The sequence below is a fragment of the Silurus meridionalis genome, chromosome 7 (assembly GCF_014805685.1).
Source record: "Silurus meridionalis isolate SWU-2019-XX chromosome 7, ASM1480568v1, whole genome shotgun sequence".
NCBI classification, from domain to species: Eukaryota; Metazoa; Chordata; class Actinopteri; order Siluriformes; family Siluridae; genus Silurus; species Silurus meridionalis.
Window position 1 is genome coordinate 13,271,764 of NC_060890.1, and position 25,236 is coordinate 13,296,999.

Sequence of the window (25,236 nt, forward strand, 5' to 3'; positions counted from 1 at the left end):
GTTCTAGGACCCCTCTAGAGTAACAAAAAATCGCAAGGTTTTGACGCTCCTTTTGATGGTTCCTTTTTCAAGAGGAATTGTACATGCACTGTAAACTCAACAGAAATTGTGAATTACTTGTCAAATGTTTTATTTACTACTTTAAATAAATAATAACATAATAAAATAGTTGTTCAAACATTTGTATGTAATTTATTAGTACAAACTCTGTTTTGAAATTGGAGCCACTCGCGGCTTCTCACAAACTATCAGATTTTCCCCCAAGTTACTCCCAGTCCAGTTCCTAATGAAAAGTCGAGTGTCAAGGTCACGAGTATCGAGGTTCTACTGTACATCATTAATTAAACAAATTAATACATAGATAATCATAAATAAATGAAATAAAAAAAACCCTGGTACTTGAAATTCGTTCTTTTTGACCCATGATATTTGACCAATTTGTCCCTGTGTGAAACTGCATTTTAACATATGATTACAGTAAACCATTAAATCTCCCACATGTTAAAAACTAATTTAGGTCTACCGGCCTACACACAGTCTCAGCAGAGGTTAATGCACCGTAAAATTGGCACAGATCTAGTGTCATGAGGAAAAAAAAAAATCAAATGATGCATCAAGCAGTTTCGCTCAAAAACAGTTTCAGCAAATGGCACAAAAGTGACAGTAAAATGGAAAAAATATGTGCATGAACCAAACTGAAGTAAAATGGCAACATGATATAAAGACAGCGATGGTTAATGGCGTTAGACTCTGGACATCTTACCAGGTAGAGCATGACACTCGTGTTGCTGGTGATCCCACTGGCAGTTAAGGTTTAAGGTGCAGCTCTTGCAGTTGGCCAGCTTGCTGCAGATCTGCTCGTTTCTGATGGAGCATCTGGTGAAGTTTCTCACACTCTGCAATAACAGAAAGAAAGAATAGATTATTTCGAGAAAAAAAAAAAAAAAAAAAATGGCTCTCTGGCTCCCTCTACAAGACTACGTACAGCAGTGCAGTTGCTGAGGGCTGAGATGCATTTCTTGTCGTCACACCACTGACAGCCATTAGTGTTTGCAGTACAACTGGTGCAGTCGGAGAAGCGGTGACATCGCTCATCCACGGTGGCTAAAGGAACGGACGAGATGAGACAAGGTCAGAATAATAAAGAGGAATAACTGCACTACAAAGCCAGAGAACATGCATTTAAAACCGACTCATGTCTAAACCCCCTGTCTATGCGCATTAATGTTGGAAAAACTAAGTCAGGCAACCTTAAATAACTTCAGAAGTGAACTGCAGTGAAACTTTGGCACTAGATTAACACATTTGAAGAGGAAAAGGCTCAGAAAGGAACAAGACGCACATCAAACACCTGTCTCGCATATCCGTTTACGCCAAATCAATAGCCTTTAAACTACTGGCCTTATATAAGGCTTCAAAGCGGTGCCTGCTTACATCTGTCACCCTCACCACCAGCGCTTTATTCCATAATTAATAGAAGAATCACCTCATAACCTTCTTAGAGGAAAAAGACAACTTCCAGCGTATGGTCTCTACGTACTGATCTCTCTCGCAACATAAGAGTTTTAAATTTCAGATCAAACTGTTATCATGGTTTAGCACCACCTCTACACAGCCAGAGGGCACACACAAGTATCACACACACCCCACTGCATTAGGGTGTGCATTTGTGCATCTGCTCATGATCAAAGAGGGATGGTATAGAGCTGTGGTCTCTCTCTTTCACTCGCTCGCTCTCTCCCTCGCTCTCATTACAAAGGCTAAATTGTGCATGTGAGTGTGTGGTGTGTGTGTGTGTGTGTGTGTGTGTGTGTGTGTGTGTGTGTGTACATGCATCATCTCAAAACAGCATACACAGGTCATCAGTTGAAACAGAGCTATTCAACATCAGCTAGCTCTTCAAAAAGTGGACTGAGAAGGAACCATTATATAAATAAAAAGCAATGCTGACTGTTTTCTTTTCATCACCAAAACCAGGGCCACACAGTAGACTGTTTTATTCTTGCTGTTCTGATAAGGCCGATAGTCATAACACTGATTTTTCCCTCTTTTCCAAAACTAAAAGGCACTGTGGGAAATTAGTGTCATACATTCAATCTATAGTCGCTCTAGTTTTCCTATATATTCGGTAGATATGAGAGAAAAATAATCAGTGACGGAGCGGTGTGAGGCTCTAATATCCTGACGTTGATTATTTTCCAATAACTGCACATCCCTAAGTGTTTTTGTTCTTATTAAAGAAGAGAAATTTATATGCCATTGAGAAACATTAACTATATTTCATATAACAACTATAAAGTTGTTGAGCATTTGGCAACCACCCTCATCCAGAGAAACATTATCTCATTCATACAACTGAGCAATTGAGGGTTAAGGATCTTGGCAGCTTAGTGGTGGTGGGATTTGAACTCATGACCTTCTGATTAATAGTCCAACATCTCAGTCAATAATAAGGCATGACTGTGTGAGCATTAGTATAAGTATTATAAATTGTGAGCACACTGATTTGCTTTTTTTTGTGTAATAAGTTTCAGAAAGACAGGGCTGTTATATAAATATCAGTGTTATTAATTAACAGGCAGCTACACATAACACCTTAAACCTGAAGTGTGTGCTGCAGGTTGAATAGGTTTAGTACAGAAGCTCGTCTCTGGAGATGCAGCAGCACGTACCAGGCTTGGCAGGGCAGAAAGAAGCAGGTGTGCTTGTAGAAAAACTGGGCTCCCAGGATACACAGCGATTTGGTCTCCAAACACAGCGCACCCCCGGACCTGCACCTTCACATCGCTCCTGCCCCACAAATGCCTCACAGCTGGGTGGCCTGTAGATCAGCACATCGTTCAACAACACACTGGAGAAACCACCAAACACATACATGGACCTGCAGAGGAGAGAGAGAGAGAGAGAGAGAGAGAGAGAGAGAGAGAGAGAGTGTGTGTGTGTGCGTGGGGTACGTGTTAGATATCACAGAGCTCTATAAAAACACAACTCATGCACTGGAAATAGTTTAGCTTTGATTTAATACAATCGAAATGTCAAAATGTTTTTCAAACAGTGTCTACAATAAAACATTCGAATGGAATAGTTCCATCTTGTACCTGAATGGTAAAAATGATGAAACGTTGCACCTCGTTGTGACCTACACATTATCACGTACATACTAACCCATTACTGGTGACTGCGGTGTGGCCAAAGCGATTAACATCTCTGTGCAGGTTTGGTCTGGGAAGGACCTTCCACTCATCGCACGCTGTGGACGATGAGAAATCCATTAGCTTGCCAAACTCTTACTAGTAAATTATCATCACAGGCACTATTAACCCTCGCAACCCGGAACTATTTACAAACAGATTTCAACCACTTCTAACAACAATTGTTTGCTTCCATAATTTTGTATTTGTATTGTTTTTATTTCTCTACGATGTTAGCTTAGAAAATACACTCACAGCTGAATAGGTCACAGTTAATAAAAAAAGAATAAAATAAAAATACTCATAAAAATATTAAAAGTGTAAACTAAAAGTATACCGAGTGCAATTTTTTTACATTACATTTTTTTTTTTCGTTATGCTTGTATGTCAAATTATTGAATTAAGGCAGCAACGGAAAAATACCAAAAGCTAAGCCAATCGTTTTTCTACAAATCAGTATCTACAAATCAAGTAACATTAATGCTTAGGACTATACTACAAGCTGAAAAAATTTAATGGGTTGCCAAGTACAGTAAAAATAATTAGCATATTGAATGCAGTTCACATAAAAGAATCTGTATTTATCAGAATCATCAGAGGCAGGGCATCAGAGAAACTGGAAGAAAATGGGCACAACTCAAACAATTGAATAGAAATAAATAGTTCATACCAATATCATATGCTAAGAAATCAGCAGAGAAGCATTTAGCACCATTGCTCAGGGACGTATCATTATGAGTGTTTCCTCCGAAGATGAGCAGAGTTCCTCCCAGCAGCACTGCTGAGTGGAGGTAGCGTGGGTAACCGCTTTCCTTCAGAATAGTCCTAAACACAACAAGTGAAACTCTAAGAAACAGAAAACTACACTGAGAAGTAATGTGTGTGTGCAGGGTTTTTTCCCACTGTGAGAAACCACATGCTTAGATACAATATAATTCATAATTGTCTATGGCACATACTGCATATAGTCTCAGTCCTGTTCAGATACAGTAACAATCGCATGTTTACTTCATGTTAACTTCAGCTCTGCTCTATTTTATTCTTTTGTCTGAGAATTCATGTCAAGCATAACAGTCTTGTTTTTACCGCCTTCTAAAAAAAGTACCGGCAAAATGTATCAAATCGTTTTAATTGTTCTATTTATACCGCACTTTAAACAATTTCATCCTCAAAGTAGCTTCACAGAAATTTAGTTTATAAATTAAATGTTTCTCTAATAAGGTAGTTGCCTGCACACTCTATAAAGGGGGAGGTTCTAAATGCTTGTTTATTTTCCTCCCATTATATTTGATCTTTTTTTTACTATACACTAAAAAAAAAAAAAAGGGAAATGAAATGAAGCAGGCTGACAAGGTTTTAAGACAATCCACAATAATATTTCAAAAATGACTAAACTGTTAGACATGTATGTTTATGATTGGGCATGTCAGTGGGCACTCACCAGATGCGAGTGTGTACCTCATAACGGTACAGGTCATCTACAAGGCTGTACTTATTAGCAGGCAGGGACTTGTAGCCTCCGTGGACATACACACTCCTGCTGCCGGCATCATACACGCTGCTGTGGCCGTAGCCTCCCTGAACTGTGGCTCCTCTCGTCTCAGGAACCAGCCATATGTTTGTTTCTGTGGTCAGAGTAAACAAATCATCATGCAAACTAAGTGCTTTTGAGTGTGTGTGTGTGTGTGTGTGTGTGTGTGTGTGTGTGTGTGTGTGTGTGTGTGAATAGCACAGCTATAAAAACAACAAAAAATAAATTGTATTATTGAGTTTGTTTAGTAACAAAGAAACTGGTACGCTAATAGCATTAGAACTTTATTAGTTGGTAAATTACTCTTACTGAAACCTAATAAACTTAAGTAAACAAAGAAAATTATCTGGCAAACTGGTTATGTTGTTAAGAATGCCGATGCGACACTACCATCTACTGTTGCTCTAATGTAATTACACTTAATCCTTCTGACCATCATGTCACTCATTTATTATTAGAAATATGACCATCTAGATGTTTGTTCACAATAGACTAAACGTGGACCTCAGAACACTGTTGGTACATTTTTACACCACCTTCTCTGCTCCTGAACAATCACAAACTTACTGATGTTGTACTCCTGCACGTTGCTGATGTAACTGTAGATGGAGGAGTAGCCGAAGATGACTACCATTATCACGTCTCCTGTGTCCAGTTCGGTTATGTGTGCAGAATGCCCCTCCACTGCATACACCTGACCGTGAGCCGGCGTCGAAGGGGATTGCTGAGTCCATGACTTACTCTGCATGTTAAACACCCACAACTCGTCTGTGACGTTGCCCGAGCCCATCTCCAACTTTCCTCCGAACATGTAGAGTTTATCCTGCATGCGCACACACACGATGCAGAGAAAAAGAGGACTGTAACCCGTACAAAAAACTCTCTCTACACTTTACAGTGTATAAAGATGAAGTAAATTTAGCAACAAATTAAAAAAAAGGATAAAAGCCTTCAGACTCAGATGAAGAATTATCTTCTAGTTTAATGGGGAAAGAAGTATTACTGTACATAAGCAAGTAGCTAAAAGGCTTTAATCAAAAAAATTAAGAGGATTAAATAAATAATATATTGTTAATGATTTTGTGCCCTGTCACTATTATTCCGCTGAATTTACAGCAGGAGCTATTTAGTGAATAGTGAAATCTGAAGTTGGCCAAAATGCTAAATAAATCAGTGATGATGCCTCCTGTGATCAAGCCTATAATAAAAGTGGTAGCTCAGTGGTTAATGCTCTGGGTTACTGATCGGAAGATTGAGGGTTCAAACCCCGGTATTGCCAAGCTGCCACTCTTGGGCCCTTGAGCAAGGCCCTTAACCCTGTGTGCTCCAGGGGTGCCGTATCATGGCCGACACTGCGCTCTGACCCCAGCTTCCAAGCAAACTGGGATATGCGAAAAAAGAATTTCTCTATACTGTACTGTATATGTGACAAAGTACATTCTATTCCATTCTAAAACAGGGGTGCAGACAATTCAGCTTAAATCTAACCTTTACTTATACACACTCTGCGTGACAATTTCACTACTAGGCTTCGACCAAACTCCTGTCTTGTCTGAAAGACAAATTTAAGATGTTACACTCAGCCCCCAAAAATGTTTGTGAAGGTCTTTAGGCTCCATATTAACACACACAAGTAATGCAATACATGTATTTAGACAGCAGTAAAGTTGATTAATGTTTATATTAACAGTTATTGTATTTATAGTTATTGTAACTTTTTAGAATAAATGTGTGTATATATTTGTGGTAGTATATTTTGTTCATTTATCACCTACTAAACCCTCTGATTCAATCACGGATGGCAAACTCCAAAATAATCAAATCTGATATCCAGAGCAAGTGTATTACTCGCCAGTGAAATTAGATTCTTTTATTGTCAGTCTCCTTTCAATGTTTTTATTATTATTATTATTATTATTATTATTATTATTATTATTATTACTATTATTAGTACACTCAGGTTTATAAAGATATATGTAAACAGAAGAAAGCTGTTTGCAGAAGAAAGCTGTTTTAATCTAATATGTTGGATTAGAAAACATATTATATAGCTTATAGTTCTCAAATAGTAAAATAGTAAAGAGGTCACGCTCTGGAATGAGGCGCATTATTATTATTATTATTATTATTATTATTATTATTATTACTATTATTACTACTACTATTATTATTATTATTATTATTATTATTATTACTACTGCTACTACTATTACTACTACTATTATTATTATTACTATTATTACTACTACTATTATTATTATTATTATTACTATTATTATTATTGTTGTTACTATTATTATTACTATTATTATTATTATTATTATTATTATTGTTACTATTTTTATTATTATTATTATTATTATTATTACTATTATTAGTACACTCAGGTTTATAAAGGGATATTAAAACTAACCAAAACAGTGCGAATAAATCATAAAAGCTACAAATCTCATGCTCACACATCAGGCAAAAATTAAGACACTAATTTGTTAAATTAGAACTGAATTGTTTGATTAAGACTTTGTGCCTTTTTGGTGAGGATTTAAATATGATCTGCTTCAGCGTTCGAGACGTATAAGTGGATAAAGCGATGACCTACATAAAGCTGCCCACATACAAGTACTCCCCTCTTTTCTGTAGTCTGTAATATTGCAGGGAATTAGTGTGTGTTTTAGATAAATGGGCCTTCAGACAAGCAGAACATGGAGCTGTGACCTCACATGCCCAGTACACAAGCTAACCAATAGCACTGCAGCATCCCTGGTATGGATGCTTGTTTTGGCTCGAATCCACACAAGATGCAATTTCACCATGTCTCACTGTTTCTCAAATCACACACATTTTCAGTTTCAGACATATTGATGTTTCAGGAGTTGTGTTACCTGATAGTGTGCGAGAGAGTGGCCGTATCTCGACACAGGCCCACTACTGCTAGCCATAGTGTTCCAGGCACCACTATCCAGATTGTAGCTGCAGAAAGACAAAAAAAAAAAATTAAGGACATTTTATGATCTTCTGACCGAGCAAAGATATTTTGTGTAAGAGCCTCTGCACCTAACAATGATGTAAATAAAGTTACTCACTTTAAAATCATCTGGAAGTTGCTATAGTTAAACGTATAGCCACCGACCACCCACATGACCTTCTCCTGAACCACTGCTTTGTGGGATGCCCTGCCTAGTGATGTACCAAACGTCTTCACTGTTGGCATGACCCAGTATGACTCCGTAGAGGGCACAGAGAGGGAGCAATCCGGACCTGAGCGGCAGAGAGAAAACACAGCTTGATGTAGCAGGGAAAATCTCCTGTCTTCATCGTTATTCCATCCAAAGTTAGCAACACTATGGGACCTCAATAAGTAGCACATTTACACACACTGACCAAAATTATTTTCCACATATATTCCTATAGGGCCACAAAAAAACAGACAGGACTCCTCTGCACTGAGCCTCGTGACCCTTTGTCCCAATGCACAAACCTTCAGGAGTTTCATTTCAAAGCTGGAAAATAATTGGGTCCTTGGAACACTGGACACATGATGATGCTACAGGACAGCAGAGGTTTCAGCAGAAAGACTAAACCACTGACACCTCATTACCAGTAGAGGGAGACACATGAATATTTAGAGCATACTGCTGTCGGGAACACTGCATCATATTTACACTTTAGAGAAAAGAGGAGAGCAGAAAGTAGAAGTCAGAGGAAAGATGAAAAGAAGGGACAGAAATAAAATGTAAATGTGAGGAGAAAGAAGATTCTATTCTACCTAGAAAGAGGAAAAAAGGTGATGGGAGAGAGGAAGGTTGAGTAAAGAGGAGGAGAGAAGATGTGAGGAAAGGAGATGGTTGAGGAGAGAGAAAAGATGAGAGAGGAGATGATTGAGGAGAGAAAAGATGAGAAAGAAGATGACTGAGGAGCGGAGATGTGAGGAGAGGAGATTGTTACAGAGAGGAGATTGTTGAGGAGAGAAGATGTGAGGAGATGGTTGAGGAGAGTCAAGAGGGTTGAAAAGAAGTTAGACAGAATGGACTGCAGTACCTTGCCAGCTTTCATTGCAGACGCACAGCTTTTCCCCAGTGAGATCGCAGTAGCCGTGGTCTGGGCTGCCACAGTTGTTCCTGCAGTAAGGGATGTCACAGGCTTTGCCCTTCCAGTATTTATCACACTCACAGTACACTCTGCTCGCTATGGAGTTGGAGGTGGTGCACTTGCCGTGGCCTGAGCAGTTATTCGGGCAGGAGTTTATCCTTTTGGAAGAAAGAAAAAGAGGACACTGAAGGAGACATTTTCCAGATCAGATCATAGTGGATAAGTACCAATGGTTAGTTTAAAAAAAAAAAAAGAAAAAAGAGAAGAGGTGTGACAGATGTGCATAAAGGAGATGAGACCGGCTGTGATTACAGAGTGCAGTTCTCAGAATAGCGGCTACTTCCACAAGAATATGAATTCATCATTAACTATAATTCCCTCTCTTTCAGTATTCCAAGACAGATTTAAACAAACTCTCTTTATTTCAAACTAGAAGTGTTACCACTTATTTTACACCCATGTGTCCTAGTAGTTGTTTGCCAGGTCATTCCTTATCACAGGCTTAACAACTCTGCTTGTTTTTTAAAAGAATGCTTCCTATTTCTTTCTATAAAAGAGTACGTAAATAATTACACATTTCTTTATTTTAGATCTGCACTCGGTGTGTCACTCGTGCTGCATTTGTGCTGTTCTTGAGCTTTGGAGAAAGTCACTACAGGAAAGTATCTGCTATTACTCACGAATAAAATATCTCAAATCCAGTCAGGTTGTAGGCTGCGTCACTGAAAAAGTGCAGGAGTGCATAGCCAGAGTTGGTCTCCACTTCAGGGACTGTCTCATTCCCTGGAACCTCTGGCACAATGAGACCACTGTAGGCCAGGAACAATTAAACGTTAGTCAACCTGACATCATGTTTCTTTCGATAATACAGTAAAAAAACACAACTCCATTTATCATCCTGAGCAGTGAGACTCAACAGCCCCATTCATTATGATCACAAAGCTCACAGTGCAGAAACCACCGAGTCAGCGGTGAAGAAAAAGGGTGGGAGGGACACTACTCACCTGAACACGGCTACTAAAGGAGCGTAAATGGAGTCTCCGTCGTAGACGTACATGTGGTCCCAGCTACATTCGGTCGCAAAGTGGTTAAAACGCAACCTCAGCACTGCATTGGGGCTGCAAAACAAAAGCAGCCACTTGATTTTTTTGTCATCCTTCTTTGTATCTGACTAATCTCTAAGACAGCATTACAACAGACTTGTGTGTGTGTGTGTGTGTGTGTGTGTGTGTGTGTGTGTGTGTGTGTGACTCAGAATGTGGCTCTCCACGCCTTTTCTCATAACATAGCGCGGATAATAACAGCCTGTGTGCACTCATGTCGCAACTCTAAACAGCTGTTGAACAATGGGAAGTTGCAGGCATTAAGTAGCAGGTGAAGCAGGAGAAAGAAAGATTCAAAGAAGGACACTTACTAGCCCTCAATGAGCCAGGTGCACTTAGTTTTGTACTTGTAGTTGATGGGGCCATCTGTCAGGTACCCTGATGGATCAGTCAGCCTGAAAGACAAAATTCAAATTCATAATCAGTGAGAAAACTCTCATGGAGATTACTGTTGTCCTGCACAATACATACATTTTATTTATATTTATATTATACATACACACACACACACACACACACACACACACACACACACACACACACACACAATGTACAGTAGGGCAAAAATTATTCCTCAAGTAACTCGAGTAATTCATTTAGTCCATTTAACTACACACTGAGAACTGTTTCCCCACGGACCATTATTACTGCCGCACCACCTGCTAAACTCTGGACCGCTCTGGGGTCTCATTATTAAACATGGCACAAAAACAGGGGCTTGAAACGCGCTTACGCCACTTTCCTCTCGAAGGTTGTGCGCAATATCGGTGTCACCAATTCCCCTTCTCGCCTTCTGTGTTTCCCTGTTGTGCGTACGCAGCGGTCAGTTTACTCAAAATGCACACTTTCTCTCTTCAAGTTAATTTTTTTTATATAAATCACAATCTTTGCATGAAAACATTTATAAATCAGACACCTGGACAGCTGAACACAGAAGATGCTGCAGAATGAAAAATGGAGGAATGGAGAGAAAACGGCGAGGGGCGAAGAGAAGATTCGGTTCAAAGGACACAAGAGAAAGTTTCCAAAGTTTGGGATCATTTCATACTAAAACAAAGAAAACACCATAGCGCGTGTTTACCCCCTTTTTTTTCTTTTTTTAAACAATTAGAAATGTTGATATTTTTATTTATGATTTTTTAAATGTATGTATTTGTATTTGCATTTTGATGTAATATGGTTTTTTAAATGCAGTAAATGGGTTTAGTTTTCACAAAAATTCTTATAATTTCAGCAATTAAAATAAAAATCTTTCTAAAAAGGAAACAAATAAGAGACCCGTCTTATTTTTTCTTAGACCGTATATGCTCTTTAATAAAGCAATAGGACTTCTTTTCCGATTACTCGATGGACTAATCGGTAAAATGCTCGATTACTAAAATAATCAATAGCTGCAGCCCTTTTGTCCAGCTTCAAGAATTTCTCTTAAAATGAGAAAATCCTGACAATTCCACATACAATGAAGGATGGAAGGAATGAAGATACCATAAGTATGCTGAAATAAGTAGAACAGTTGGTCAGGTCATGGTTTTAAAATTTTTAAATGTTTAAGGTTCATATATGTTAATAATAATAAACTGCGTTAAACCCAACTGTACCAAAAACCAAACCATGACTTTGTACCAAACTGTTAATATTTGTAGCGTCACACCCCTAATAGAACAGGAGCTTTGAGTATTTGGATGTGGACTATAGTTAATGTAAACAGTCTGCTACACTGACTCAGGACTACAGTTTGAGGATGAGTCTGGTTCCTCTCAACGTTTCTTCCTTATGCCATCTCAGAGTTTTTCCTTGCCACAGTCACCACTAGTTTGCTCATTAGGGATAAACTTACACTTATAAAGAACAATCCTATTCATTCTTTATCACCGCAATATCTGTGTAAACAAATAAAAATGAATTGAATTTAAATTAGTAGTGTTCTGGATGTAACTATATTTCAGACTGGTTACACAGGCTCTTTGTAAAGGAAGCACTGGTTTTCTGCAGTTATTCATGACCAGATGGACTCAAGTTCGTGTGGGAGCAATTCTAGGATGATTCACAGAGCAGCAGAGCCAATCGGTTCACTAAACCCCCCCCAACCAGTGCCGCACCAATGAGAGACAGGAACCCTGTGGAGCGACAGAACTCGGTTCTGGGTTGCGTCACAGTGGAACTCAAGCTGTGTGTGCCATGAGCTGCAGTGCCTAACGCCAGCATGTAGCATTGTTTGCGTAAAGAGGGCCTTTGTCTGTTGCTGTCAGCTCGAGAGAGGGAATCTTTATAAACAATGCCTGCAATATTCTCGACACGCTCTTACACAAACACGTTTAATTCCTCCCCGATAGCCACACAGTCCTCAAGGCGAAAAGTTTAAATGAATTAAATGCTCTGTAAAATTAGCAAAGGAGCAAAAGGGAACAGATCCTATTGGTCGAAATGATATTTTCTAGTTTAAAGAATGAACTCATCAGTTATACAAAGTATTTTCCTCATGACATTTACCTCATTTGGCTGATGCTTTAATTCAAAGCGACATGCGACTGAGCGGTTATGGATTAAGAGCCTTGCGTAATGACGCTGTCTCATGGCATTACAAATAGAGCAGACCAATAGAAATGCCTCACAGTCAGGGGAGTTATACAATATTGACAATATTGAAGGTTGGTTCTTCCATTAAATAAATAAATACCCACAGAGCAGTCTGGTGTGGCCTTCACAGCACCTAGTGGCTCCCGGGCACTACACGTTTTGAGATCCTCAGAGATTAATTTAATAAGAAGAAATGCTGTACCTACAAAGGTGATATTATACATCGTTACACTATATGGACAAAAGCATTGGGACACCTGACTTCCTCCCAAATCTGTTACCACAAAATTGGAGACACAAAATAGTACAGGATCTCTTTTTTAAGCATTACATTTACTTTTCACTTGAACTAGAAGACCCAAAAGTCAAAGCCTGCTCCAAGAAGATTTGCTTTACTTGGGGTAGAGTGGAAGATCTTGAACCAGCTAAACCCCACCTCTAACCTCAGCCCTATTGAACAGTTATGGACTGAATTGAAATACTGATTGGACCCCAGGCCTCTTCACCCGACGTTTAAAAAGCACATACACATTTTATGGCCATGTGTCCTTAAACTTTTGCACAGTGTAGTTATCTAGTTAAACACATTAATAAAACACATGAATACTATACACTATATACATTTTCAGGTAGTGGAGAACCAGCTAGCTGTAGACTGCCTTCTTTTAGAAGTGCCTGAGGAAGCATATATTATTTGTGCCCTCTGTAAAAAGTCTGCAAGTTGTTGGCCATTGATTTGGCCTAGAGTTGTTTTGGGGTTTTTTCCCTCCCAGAATTCATACCACGTAGCACATGTTAAGCAAAATGCAACATGAAGCAAAATATTAACTGTAATATACAAACCGAAGTTAAAACATAGTATTATTATTGAGTGAAGGTTACTGAATAAAAGAAGAAAAACCCTAAACACTAGGAACCTGAGCCTGCTTTTCCACCCTGCATTAATCATAAACATTGAATGAACATAATACATACACCAAAAACGCTATACAGCTTAAAAAACCGATAATGTAACACCAAAATAATATGAAATCTGGCTTGGGCCTCTGGTGGAAAGGCAGCCAATTAAACCACAGCCCTGCTGTCTCTTTGCCCGATATCCTTGATGTCTATAATCAGGCCGAGAGCAATTTTTAAGGGCAGTAAAAGATCACGAAAGACCATAATCAAGGCTTTCCACTTCCTCTTGCCTGCACAAGGGAGGATCCTTCGTTCTGGTTGGGTCGTGAAAGAGCACTTAAACACACAAGCTCTCTCAGAATGCTGGAGACTGACTGCAGCTATGTGAGCAGTAACGATGAGGTGAACTCTAGTAGAGTCGGAGGCTCAATTATTCACCGTGTCTCCATGAATGTTTTATGAGGCACTTTCACTGCAGATACATCTGTATCTGCCCCAACAAACTTTGAAGCCATCGACAGATAAGATCTGATCAAATGCATCAAGACTTAATATAAAGCCGGGGCTGTAACATGCCTCGGTGCTGGTGCTCGGCATAGACTGACTCAGGACGGAGGTTAAGACAGCAGACTGAACTCCTACAGAGAGTGCTAATAGTGGGAGGACTCGTATGCTGCTACTCGAGTGAGTCTAGGTGTCGATGTGTGCGCTGCAGCGGACAGTGTGAACAGGAACTAACAGCACATGCTATAGTTATAACCATGAAGCCTATTGTACACTGGTTTGGGATACTCACATGTCTACAATATTCAGTGGCGTCTCAATACAATGCCTTTTCAATACAGCAAAAACAAGCATCGTCTGAACACACACTCTGGGTCTAAACACCATTATGGATTATTTACACCAGTCAGGCAGAACATTATAAGCACCTGCCCAATATTGTGTTGGTTCCCCTTTGCTGCCAAAACAGTTCTGCCCCATGGAGCATTAACAGCATTAACATCTTCAGCAATTTGAGTTACAGTAGGTCGTCTGTTGGATCCGACCACACGGATTAGCCTTCGCTCGCAGCGTGCGTCACCCTGTCGCCGCTTCACCACTGTTTCTTCCTTGGAGAACTTTTGATAGATATTGACCACTGCAGACCGGGAACAGCCCACAAGAGCTGCAGTTCTGACCCAGTCGTCTAGCTGTCACAATTTGTCCCTCGTCAAACTCGCTCACATCCTTTTTCACTTTCCCATTTTTCCTGCTCCTAACACATTAACTGTGAGGACAAAATGTTCACTTGCACCTAATGTATCCCCCCCACTAACATGTGCCATGATAAAGAGATCATCAGCGTTATTCACTTCACCGCTCCTAATGTTATATCGTCATAATGTTATGCCTAATCATCATATATATGTATATATGTAGCAAAACGAAACATGGCTAATCTTTCACTCACAATGGGCATGTCTGAAGCACTAGCATGTCTTTTTTTAATCTGCTGTTAGCCACATGCAGCGCTCTGAACCATAAGATGTGCGTTTCTACTGAGGTATATGACCACCACCATGATTATTTTAATCCGGATTGAATCAGCAAGAAGAGTCAGACATGTTTGAGATTTTCTGTATAGGGTACAGTCTTTTCAGCAAGCCAAAGTGCTTACACTAGACCTTAAAGACTTACAGGGGATGGAAGCTCCTGCTTACTGGATCCGTTTATGCTTTTCTCCAGCTAATATACTAGCATGCTAGTATACTGACTCCAAAAAAAAACCTGTGCGCTCGGGGAAACAGTGTTTATCAAATCCACATACCCTTTCCTGATTTGATATAAAAAAAAAGAACTACTACTACTTTTTTCCAAAACAGGGAGTGTAATATGTGCTGTATTTTATAACAAATAGCCTAGTTAATTATGCAGTCGGAACCATGTATTGTTCAACAGAGAAATAAATCAAACACAAGAACCATGTTTAAATGATAAAATGCACCACATCCCTACTGCTTATGAATGTATTGTTATACTACAGGATGTGGTTACTAAGGAAAAGCATGTGTATATCACATTTAACCATCGACTGTAATCGGTGGCACGATGTCCCTTTTTCCTCTCTTAATGAAATCGCAACACAACTTTCAGAAAACATCTCGCACTGCCGGAAAAAGCCATGCAGACAGACCATCAGTTCCAGCACACACAAAGCGTGTTCACATTCCTGACACACCTCAGTGTAAATGAAGGTCTGTATTACAGCTCAATGTCTATGGGATTAGAGGCCTGTTATGTGACTGTTAATGTCCTCTACATCTGGGAAGTGAGTAAGTGAGAGGCAGTGTCCTTAAGGCAATGAATCAGAGTCTGACGGAGCTCTCAGCTCTTTGGATGTCTGGCCCTTTCCAGAACAACGCCATCAATCTTGAGAAAACGCATCTTGTTTTCACCACGCACAAAAGATGACGTTCTGCTGATCGGCCATCGCGCTTCACTGCTGTTCATCTGAACTGAGTGAGTTTCATGTGTACCGAAAAAGTCAAAGCATTGTTAATGAAGAAAGTAGCAAAGAAAAAATAAAGAACAGTATTAGCTCAGCAGTTCAGCTTTAACAAAAGCAGGATGGGTCCAAATTTAACATTGGATCATCTTTTGCACTTTCCTGAAAAATGATTCAGGTACTTCTTTCCGTGCCTCCTATTTATAAAGCGCACTAATAAGTGCACAGCTGACTGCAGTAAATGGGTTCATCGCACACAGACACATCAGTAAAGATCAGCTTAAATATAGAGCAGTGATCAAGACAACAGGCCGAGCTTAACCTGAATACCAGACAGCTTTACCTCAGCTACTAGTCAGCAGTCTGAGGCATGGACTCATGCTCGACACCTCAGACACAACACAAACACACACACGCAGTAAAGAGATATTCTCTGTCACCTAGATAAGGATGGGTTCCCTTTTTGAGCCTGGTTTCTCTCAAGGTTACTTCCTCGTACCAGCTCAGGGGGGGTTGTCCATGACGTTGTCACCAATAAAGTTATAATTCAGAAATTACAGTTTTATTTTTGTAATCTCTATTTCAGTAAAGCTGCTTTTAAACAGTGTCTGTTGTTATAACGAATTGAATTAAAAAAGTGTATGTGTAATATACAGAGGTGCCTAAAATGAAACAGTTTCCTCGTATACTAAAAAGTGTCCCAACTCATTTCCAGACACTGTTTTTAACTGTGTAAAATCAAGAAATAAGACAAAGCCAAAAAATAAGAAAGTTTATCCTTATAGTGCAGCATTATAATTCATACAGCAATGCAGACCTTGTGTATAGAGGATTGGGAGACAATCCCAAAGTCCAGGAGCATCAAACAAGATTATTGCTGCCAAGCACTAAGAAAATAATCTTTACCTGGGGAAATGTCATAAAAAAAAAATACAGTACATACAAATAACGGTTTTCCTTTTTTGTGTGTAGTTTTCTGTAGATGACTGAGAAGAGTATTAATATGCTGTAACGTAGTATCACTATGGAATAGGATAGTATCAGTTTAGTATAGTATAGTATTAGTATAGTATAGTATCAGTTTAGTACAGTATTGCATAGTATAGTTTCAGTTAAGTACAGTATAGTATAGTATAAGTTTAGTGCAGTATAGTATAATATAGTATCAGTTTGATATAGTATAGTATAGTGTAGTATAGTATAGTATCAGTGTTGTACAGTATAGTATAGTATAGTATAGTATAGTATAGTATCAGTTTAGTACAGTATAGTATAATATGGTATCAGTTTGGTATAGTACAGTATAGTATCAGTTTGGTATGGTATAGTATAGCATAGTATAGTATCAGTGTTGTATTGTATAGTATAGTATAGTATCAGTTTAGTACAGTATAGTATAATATAGTATCAGTTTGGTATAGTATAGTATAGTATCAGTTTAGTACAGTATAATATCAGTATAGTATAGTATAGTATCAGTTTAGTACAGTGTAGTACAGTATAGTATAGTATCAGTTTAGTACAGTATATTATATTATAGTATAGTATAGTATCAGTTTAGTATAGTATAGAATAGTATAGTATCAGTTTAGTATAGAATAAAATATCAGTTTAATACAGTATAGTTTAATATAGTATCAGTTTAGTACAGTATATTATAGTATAGTATCAGTTTAGTACAGTATAGTATAGTATCAGTTTAGTATAGTATAGTATCAGTTTAGTATAGTATAGTATCAGTTTAGTATAGTATAGTATAGTATAGAATAGTATAGTATAGTATCAGTTTAGTACAGTATAGTATAGTGTCAGTTTAGTACAGTATAGTATAGTATAGTATCAGTTTAGTATAGTATAGTGTCAGTTTAGTACAGTTTAGTATAGTATAGTATCAGTTTAGTATAGTATAGTATAGTATAGAATAGTATAGTATAGTATCAGTTTAGTATAGTATAGTATAGTGTCAGTTTAGTACAGTATAGTATAGTATAGTATCAGTTTAGTATAGTATAGTATCAGTTTAGTATAGTATAGTATCGTATCAGTTTAGTATAGTATAGTGTCAGTTTAGTACAGTATAGTATAGTATAGTATCAGTTTAGTATAGTATAGTATCAGTTTAGTATAGTATAGTATCAGTTTAGTATAGTATAGTATAGTATCAGTTTAGTATAGTATAGTATCAGTTTAGTATAGTATAGTATCAGTTTAGTATAGTATAAAATAGAATAGTATAGTATCAGTTTAGTATAGTATAGTATAGAATAGTAAAGTATATTATAGTATCAGTTCAGTATAGTATAGAATAGTATAGTATCAGTTTAGTATAGTATAGAATAGTATAGTATCAGTTTAGTACAGTATAGTATCGTATAGTATAGTTTAGTATAGTATAGTACAGTAGAGTACAGTACAGTATAGTAATATCATATCTTGCTATTATTATTACATAAATAATATTGTATCAGTATAAAATTGCATCGGCATAGTGTCATATAACATCAGTATAGTACTGGTTATACTTCAGAGCTCCTGAATGGATAGTATGAGGTGTATTAACACTAGAATATCATGACCTGAGGTTTTTGGTCATTGAAAGCTGCAGTCACACTACACCTTTTGTTCCATTGTCTCACACTGAACATGCATGTTCGATGCACACCGGAAACGCGACCTCAGTTCATTCAAATTTTACGTTTAGTGAGCTCTGGTCTGGTGCAACTGCAGTGCAAAACATTCTAAACTTAATGTGCGTGACACCATGGCAACAATCAAAAAGCAACGCAATTCACACAAAGTGCAAAGTGTCCGTTCACTTTCGAGGTCGGTCTGGTCTGCACACGCAGTACAAGCCAACTATTAACGTAGGTGCAAAATAATTTAGTGGGTTTTGAATCATGTCATGACACAAAGCCCAAAACAGAGCCAACACATCTTTGAGTCAGTCTGGGGCTCAGAAATAATAAGCACACTTACATCATTGCATAAGCCTTCTAGAAACTTGGACAGCTTTTGTTCAGGCCAAAAAAAAAAAAAAAACTGCAGCCAAACGCATAAACACTTATAAAGTAGCCAGGTATAAAACATCACTGATCAAGCATGCCCTGTTCACAAAATGTAAAAATACTGTATTAACAATAATAAGATTGTCATATATATTTATTAAAGGCATATTCCAGACCAGATATATATATATATATATATATATATATATATATATATATATATATATATATATATATATATATATATATATATATATAAACATATTTTAAAAAGCCTGCCACAATATGCAGGAACTTGAATTGCTATTTGAACACGTTAAGATAAAAGCTCTGTGATTTAAACTCAGATTAGACCATTGTGTCCGATCATACAAAAGCCTATCAGATCAGATTAGTTCATCAGGAAGATGCTTTGTAATACTGTACATTTCTCACACGTCTCCTCAGCGATTAAACTCTCACTACCAGGCAGCAATAAAACACCCAACAAAATGAGCGAGTTTCTAGCAGGTTGTGTTTTCCTCAAATACTGATGATCGTCACATGGTTATATGATCACGCTCCGTTTACAACATGGCATCCATGCTGTTCAGTGAGGCAATGAAGTAAAGAGACGACACTGGCTCTTATTGCACATCGGGGTGGACCCAAGTTACAGCTACAATGTCAAAATTCAAGAAGCATGTTTTTAATATCTGGAGGAGGGTCACTGATACACGCAACACAAGACTAAATATGGCAAGTGGCAGCAAGCGAACATGGTTCTTTCCGGCATGAGGCAACATCCGCAGACAAAATTACAGACGCGTACCAGACATTATCAGAGTTTGGCAAAAAAGCAGCAGAGTTTAACAAAAAAGAGTTAGAGAAGACCTGAGAAACGCTCGGACATGGCTGACCTGAATAGTAAAGAAGTCATAGAGGAGCACCTAGAAACTTCATCAGGAACCCATGTAAATTTAATCATGTCTGGATAGGGCTAAAAATATACTAATGGAGGTTTTTTTCTCCACAATAAAATGAGAGATGAGCAGGTCGACTTTTGAGTTTGAATGATATCTGCAGGTGTTTTGAGCTCCCATAATAAGCTTTCACCACCTGGAAGCCCCGCCCCTTCCCCGCTGCATATCAGCCTCGTGAATATTACATAATCAATGTGGAAATGTATAACCTTGAAAATGTATTCTAATTAATGTGGAATCACCTAAAAAAATCCAACAAACTGCATTTTTCCCATGATTTTACAACAAGCGGTTCCTGACTACAAAGACATTATAGCTAAACTCCTCTGCTCTGCCTGAAACTGAAATTTAGGAAATAATAGTTGAAATGGTAGAAATAATGGATAAAATAGTGGAAATGACTGTTTTCCTGTTTTCGTAAGCTACTGGTCCTGTACAGTTAATTTTTTTAACACACCTTCAAATGTGTAGTCCAAAAAATAAATTAATTAATTAAATACATTAAAAAAAAAAAAACAATGTATTTAAATACAGCCATGTCTGGTCCATGTCACTCTCAGACATGCATCCATGTTTATGAGTTAGTTATCTAGCCATGGTAGCAAGCCATCATCTAACTGATCAGAGTTCTCTCATCATTCACAAGTGCATTGATTAAAGCTGTGCTCTGTACCATACTCAATCACTGTTACTCTCTACATGGAACAAGTGAGAAGAATATGGAAAAGAGAAGCCAGTAACAGTCAGTATTTTGGTGCAGTGAGCAGCACTGTCACATTACAAATTAAAGGTGTGCATCAAGACTGAGGAATGTCCAGAGCAGGCAAGTTTTACATTTACATTTATGCAGGATAGAGCAAGCTGGCAAATATGAAGCTCGTAAAACAAAAGAGATCATATAATTCCCTCAATGCTCACATCCATTACGAGCCTTATCACCAATGAGCACACACCAGGTTCAGGATTAGACCAAAAAAAAAAAAAAAACATTTGATACCAGAAGCACAGGACACTTTATTGCTGCTTTCGTAAGGAACATTAATTTCTGCTTTTTCCCCACTCGCTGGGTTAATAAATAGGCTATAACCTGTATATATCTGAACTGACTCAGAATCACATTACTATAAACATGTACTGCCACTATAACCATCCTTTTTCTCATTTGTACACTGTGTGGGGGTCTGAATTTCATCCAACACCCAATTACTCACTGCCTCAGGAAGAAATATTGATCTAATTTCTGTGTGTTTAATAATCGCGCCTCAACATTTCACAGTTTAAAAGGAAACTCTATAATCTCTATAAACAATCTTCACTGTTGCCCAATATTTATTATAGAATGAATTTTAACTTCTTTTTGGATCTTCCATGAACATGGTGTCCTGTTTTTTTATTATTTATCAGTCTTCTACATTACCCACAGTTCTCTGCCAATAGTAGCGCTAGTCCTCCTCGACACAAAGAGACTGATGCAGCAAGATCATTTTCTTCAAACAAAACAGCTTCCAGAGCTTCACCATTCGTGTTAAAACTGCAATGTGCATAGATCAATGTGCACTTTTACATTATTAATTGCTCTGCCTCACTTTACATACCCTGCAAAAACTGTATGGAAAATGTCTTTATTTATTACTTTATTTTCCTAGTTTTTATAACACCAGCACATCATCCTTGTACATGCGAACTATGAAACTCGGCAGGATGATTCTGATCGCTAACTAGCGGAGCTACTCCTACATTGGGTTTCTCATTAATGGAAAATGACGTGGGAGAAAATAAGTTTTTTGTAAAACTTGACCCATATCCCTTATTTCAGAGTTTACAATTTTGCTCCAATATTATTCATTGCATCAGCTCGAGCATGTCCCTTGGTCATGTCTCTAATATTAATAGGCAGTATAAATCTGAATGGCAGTACTCCAGAAAAAGTACAATTATCCAACAGTTAGTTCCAGTTTACTAATTTGATTTGGACTACCAGTGTTCTATTAATACCTGTATTTCCTATAACAGCATTTGGGCTTTTTCAATGTGCGCATCATTCTACTTGTGTGTATTCACCATGCTAAAATTCCACATCATGACCAAAGGTTTGCAGACACCAGTCCCCATTTGCTGTTATAAAAACCTCCACTGTTCTGGGAAGATGTTCCACTAGTGTGCTTGTAGGCATTTGTGATCATTCAGCCACAAGGGCTTTATCAAAGTCAGGTAATAATGTAGGTGGAGGAGGTCTGGGGTGCAGTCAGCGTTCCAATTCATCTCAAAGGTGTTCAACAGGGTTGAAGACAGATCTTAACCCTGATCATGTAAAGCAGATCTTCATGGAGCTGGATTTGTGCACAGGGGTATAGTTTTGCTGGAAAATGTCATGCTCATGGATCCAAAAACAGTAGATACAACTGTGTACCTCCAACTTTGTGGTAACAGTTTGGGGAGGAACTACATATGGCTGGAAAAGTCAGCTGTCCCAATACTTTTGTCCATATGGAGTAATTCAGAAACATTACACAGGAATGGACCAGGAATGAACAAATCAATGTGAGCTAGCTAGTCCGTGTGCCAAGTGGCAATAAAGTGGGTGTAGCTTATTTAGGATCTATTTCCATTAGCTGACCATAAATAAACAGAACATTTGTCCATATTGGCAATCCTGAAGAAAAAAAACAAAAGAAGAAAAACACTTATTCGATATTCTTGTCAAGACGTCTTATTGCGATATCGCACTCGCATTTGGGTGGTTCTATTGAATGTTGGCGCAGCTTTGATTTAATTATGGCACTCGTGTGAACGCCAAATAATATCGTGCGGATATTCAGTATAACTGCACTCTTGCTTGGGTGATGTTGTGTAATTTAATCTTGCATTCATTCTCATGAGCTGCGTTCTGTCTACGCTATGATCAGATGTCTTTTCCCATATGCAAATCATTTAGCTAGTCACATTATCAAACAGGATGAGGTTATTTTCATTAAAGAATTCATTATTAGAGAAAGTATATTCATGTTTTTCTTTGTTCAAGCTCGACAGCGTGCTAGCGGGAGGATGTTTGCAGAAAAAAAAAAAAAAAACACTCAGGACTTCGACATTTCTATCGGACGTTTTTAACTGATTTGATTGTATTTTGGAGGTGGGGCTTTCTTCCTAACACCAGCGTGGATCAGATCACAGAGAGTGACAGACAACCTCTGGTGATGCTCTATCTGACCTGATCACAAGAATCCATGTGTCAAGTTCAAAAGAGGCCAGCGAGCAGCAATCCATGGCAGGTGGAGGAAACCAGGAGAGAATCTCAGGAACAATTTCTCTACTGTGATCAGCAGCTCATTATCTCGCCAAAACATTCAGCTTAGAAAAGCCATTTCGAACTGATTCAATGATAAAACAAGATCTCGATTATGAAAAGCTCAGGAGCTGCTCATGACATCTATACCATGGGTGGAAGTACTGTATACAACCCAACCGAGGATCAGCAGCCGATCACGTAAACACATCCTACATCCGGGAACGCAATTATTTGTACCAATCAAACAAGAGTTACACAGAAACACAGTCCCATGTACGTTTAATTACGTCCCTACAGGTGTATTTTCTCCATTAATAAAATTTGGAAGCCCCGTCCCTTTTCCACAACGATCCTGACGCACAGATCTCCCTCTCTCTCTCTATAAAGATACATGGAGAATGCCCAGAGTTCATTATAATGGAAAATAATTTAAATATACACTTTGCTACCATTGAAAAAAGAAAAGCACTTTTTTTTTATTCTATCCTGGCCTGATCAATGACCAGCTACAATCCCACATTCTTTAATACAATTATTTTCATCAGCATTACCAGGGATTTTAAATTTAATATCACAAGCAATCTACCGTTTGGCAATAAGACTAAAAAGATCTCTCAAAATAAGGGTGAAAAGCTCACCCTATTTTGTTTTGGTTCAAACATCTAAAAAGGCAAAAAAAGAAAAGTCTGGAATAAGAATGAAACTATATAGTAACAATCTATCAACAATCAAACCTCTGCGAGAGAAAAAAACAGCAGGCGGTTTTGCAGAATGTTGATGTTGAGATTTCCATCTCAGCAGCTTTGTTAAAAATTATCAACCTTTTCAACAAACAGGAAATTAAACATTCATTCATTCACTGTTCCAAAAAAAACAAACCAAAAAAACCCATTGAGTCATCAGTTATTTTGTAACTGCAACACTAAGAGGACTTTGTTTCTGGCTTCCAAGTGAAATCATTCAGAGCGCAGGAATAATTCTTATGTCTGTTCAGGCATTTAAATTATAGCACTCAGACAGAGTAGATGAACACCTCATTCTGGAGCTCTTCCACTAGATGACAAACAAAGCCAAAATGTAGCAGAAGGTTCAGCCAGCAGGGCGTACACACACACACACACACACACACACACACACACACACACACACACACACACACACACACAAGGTGAAAACATGATTTGTATTCATTTTAGAGTGAGTTTGTAAATGAAAACACAGATCCAAAAAAAAAAAAAAAAAAAAAACATTCCCTGCTGGAAAAAAAAGAATATTCCCTTTATTAAAAAGGTCAGTCAGCTATAAAAGTCATGCTTAGATTTTTTTTTTTTTTAAACCACAAACATTAGCCCACAGTCCTAACTGGAATCCCTTGAACAGAACAATCAGTGGTGGCACACTGCCAATTAAGATTGTGACTTTAGCTGGCAGAAAAAATGTGGTGTCTATAAGAAGAGAAATAAATCAGGTGTGAACTCGTGAATCTAAAGGTTTAGTAGAAGAACATCTGATCACGTGGGTTGCTTTTGTTCCACCAGGCAGATTAATCATACAGATGGAAGTTCGAAGGATTTCAAGGCTGTATCTCAAATGCATTACACACTGATGGTGGTGGCACACGGTTTAAATTGGTAGTGCGCAGGTTCGTAGCTCGGCGTTTCACGCTTAGTGTCTCAGAGCTTTGACCAAAATTAAATAGTGCACATCGGTAAGACAGACAAAGTTACTGAGTACCAGGGGAACAAATGTTACTTGCTTGTGAGGTGTAAAAGTGCTCACTCTATCACACACAATAAACAAGCAGCCTAATCTTAGCTAGCAAGACAAAATATAACCTCTGCGTTCTCTGTGTAGTTTCTTATCTAATCGGTGCAGTTTGTTCTCCAACCAGTCAAAAAAAGTTTGCCACGAACAGGGTAACGTTAGTGTCCTAAATAAAGAGACACAATTTAGATAATTTATATTAAGCACATATACTGTATTTTCCGGACTACAAGCCGCTACTTTTTTCCCCACGCTTTGAACCTCGCGGCTTAAACAATGAAACAGCTAATTTATGGATTTTTCCTGTTTTTTTCCGGTTTCACAAACTTCAAGCCAAAAA

The 25,236-nt window shown here is 38.1% G+C and overlaps 1 protein-coding gene across 1 annotated transcript in view; it reads right to left on the minus strand.

The window, feature by feature from the left end:
- The window catches only part of atrnl1b (attractin-like 1b), a 101,038-nt gene that overhangs the window by 67,451 nt on the left and 8,351 nt on the right, over positions 1–25,236 (minus strand). Inside the window, exons 2-14 of the mRNA XM_046853046.1 lie at positions 10,226–10,309; positions 9,816–9,929; positions 9,492–9,620; positions 8,761–8,969; positions 7,806–7,980; positions 7,605–7,692; positions 5,290–5,545; positions 4,633–4,816; positions 3,862–4,016; positions 3,166–3,250; positions 2,673–2,881; positions 986–1,104; positions 764–896 (exon numbers count right to left, since the gene is read on the minus strand). Coding sequence (XP_046709002.1) covers positions 764–896; positions 986–1,104; positions 2,673–2,881; positions 3,166–3,250; positions 3,862–4,016; positions 4,633–4,816; positions 5,290–5,545; positions 7,605–7,692; positions 7,806–7,980; positions 8,761–8,969; positions 9,492–9,620; positions 9,816–9,929; positions 10,226–10,309 — 1,940 coding nt within the window. The remainder of the gene's footprint in view (positions 1–763; positions 897–985; positions 1,105–2,672; positions 2,882–3,165; positions 3,251–3,861; positions 4,017–4,632; positions 4,817–5,289; positions 5,546–7,604; positions 7,693–7,805; positions 7,981–8,760; positions 8,970–9,491; positions 9,621–9,815; positions 9,930–10,225; positions 10,310–25,236) is intronic.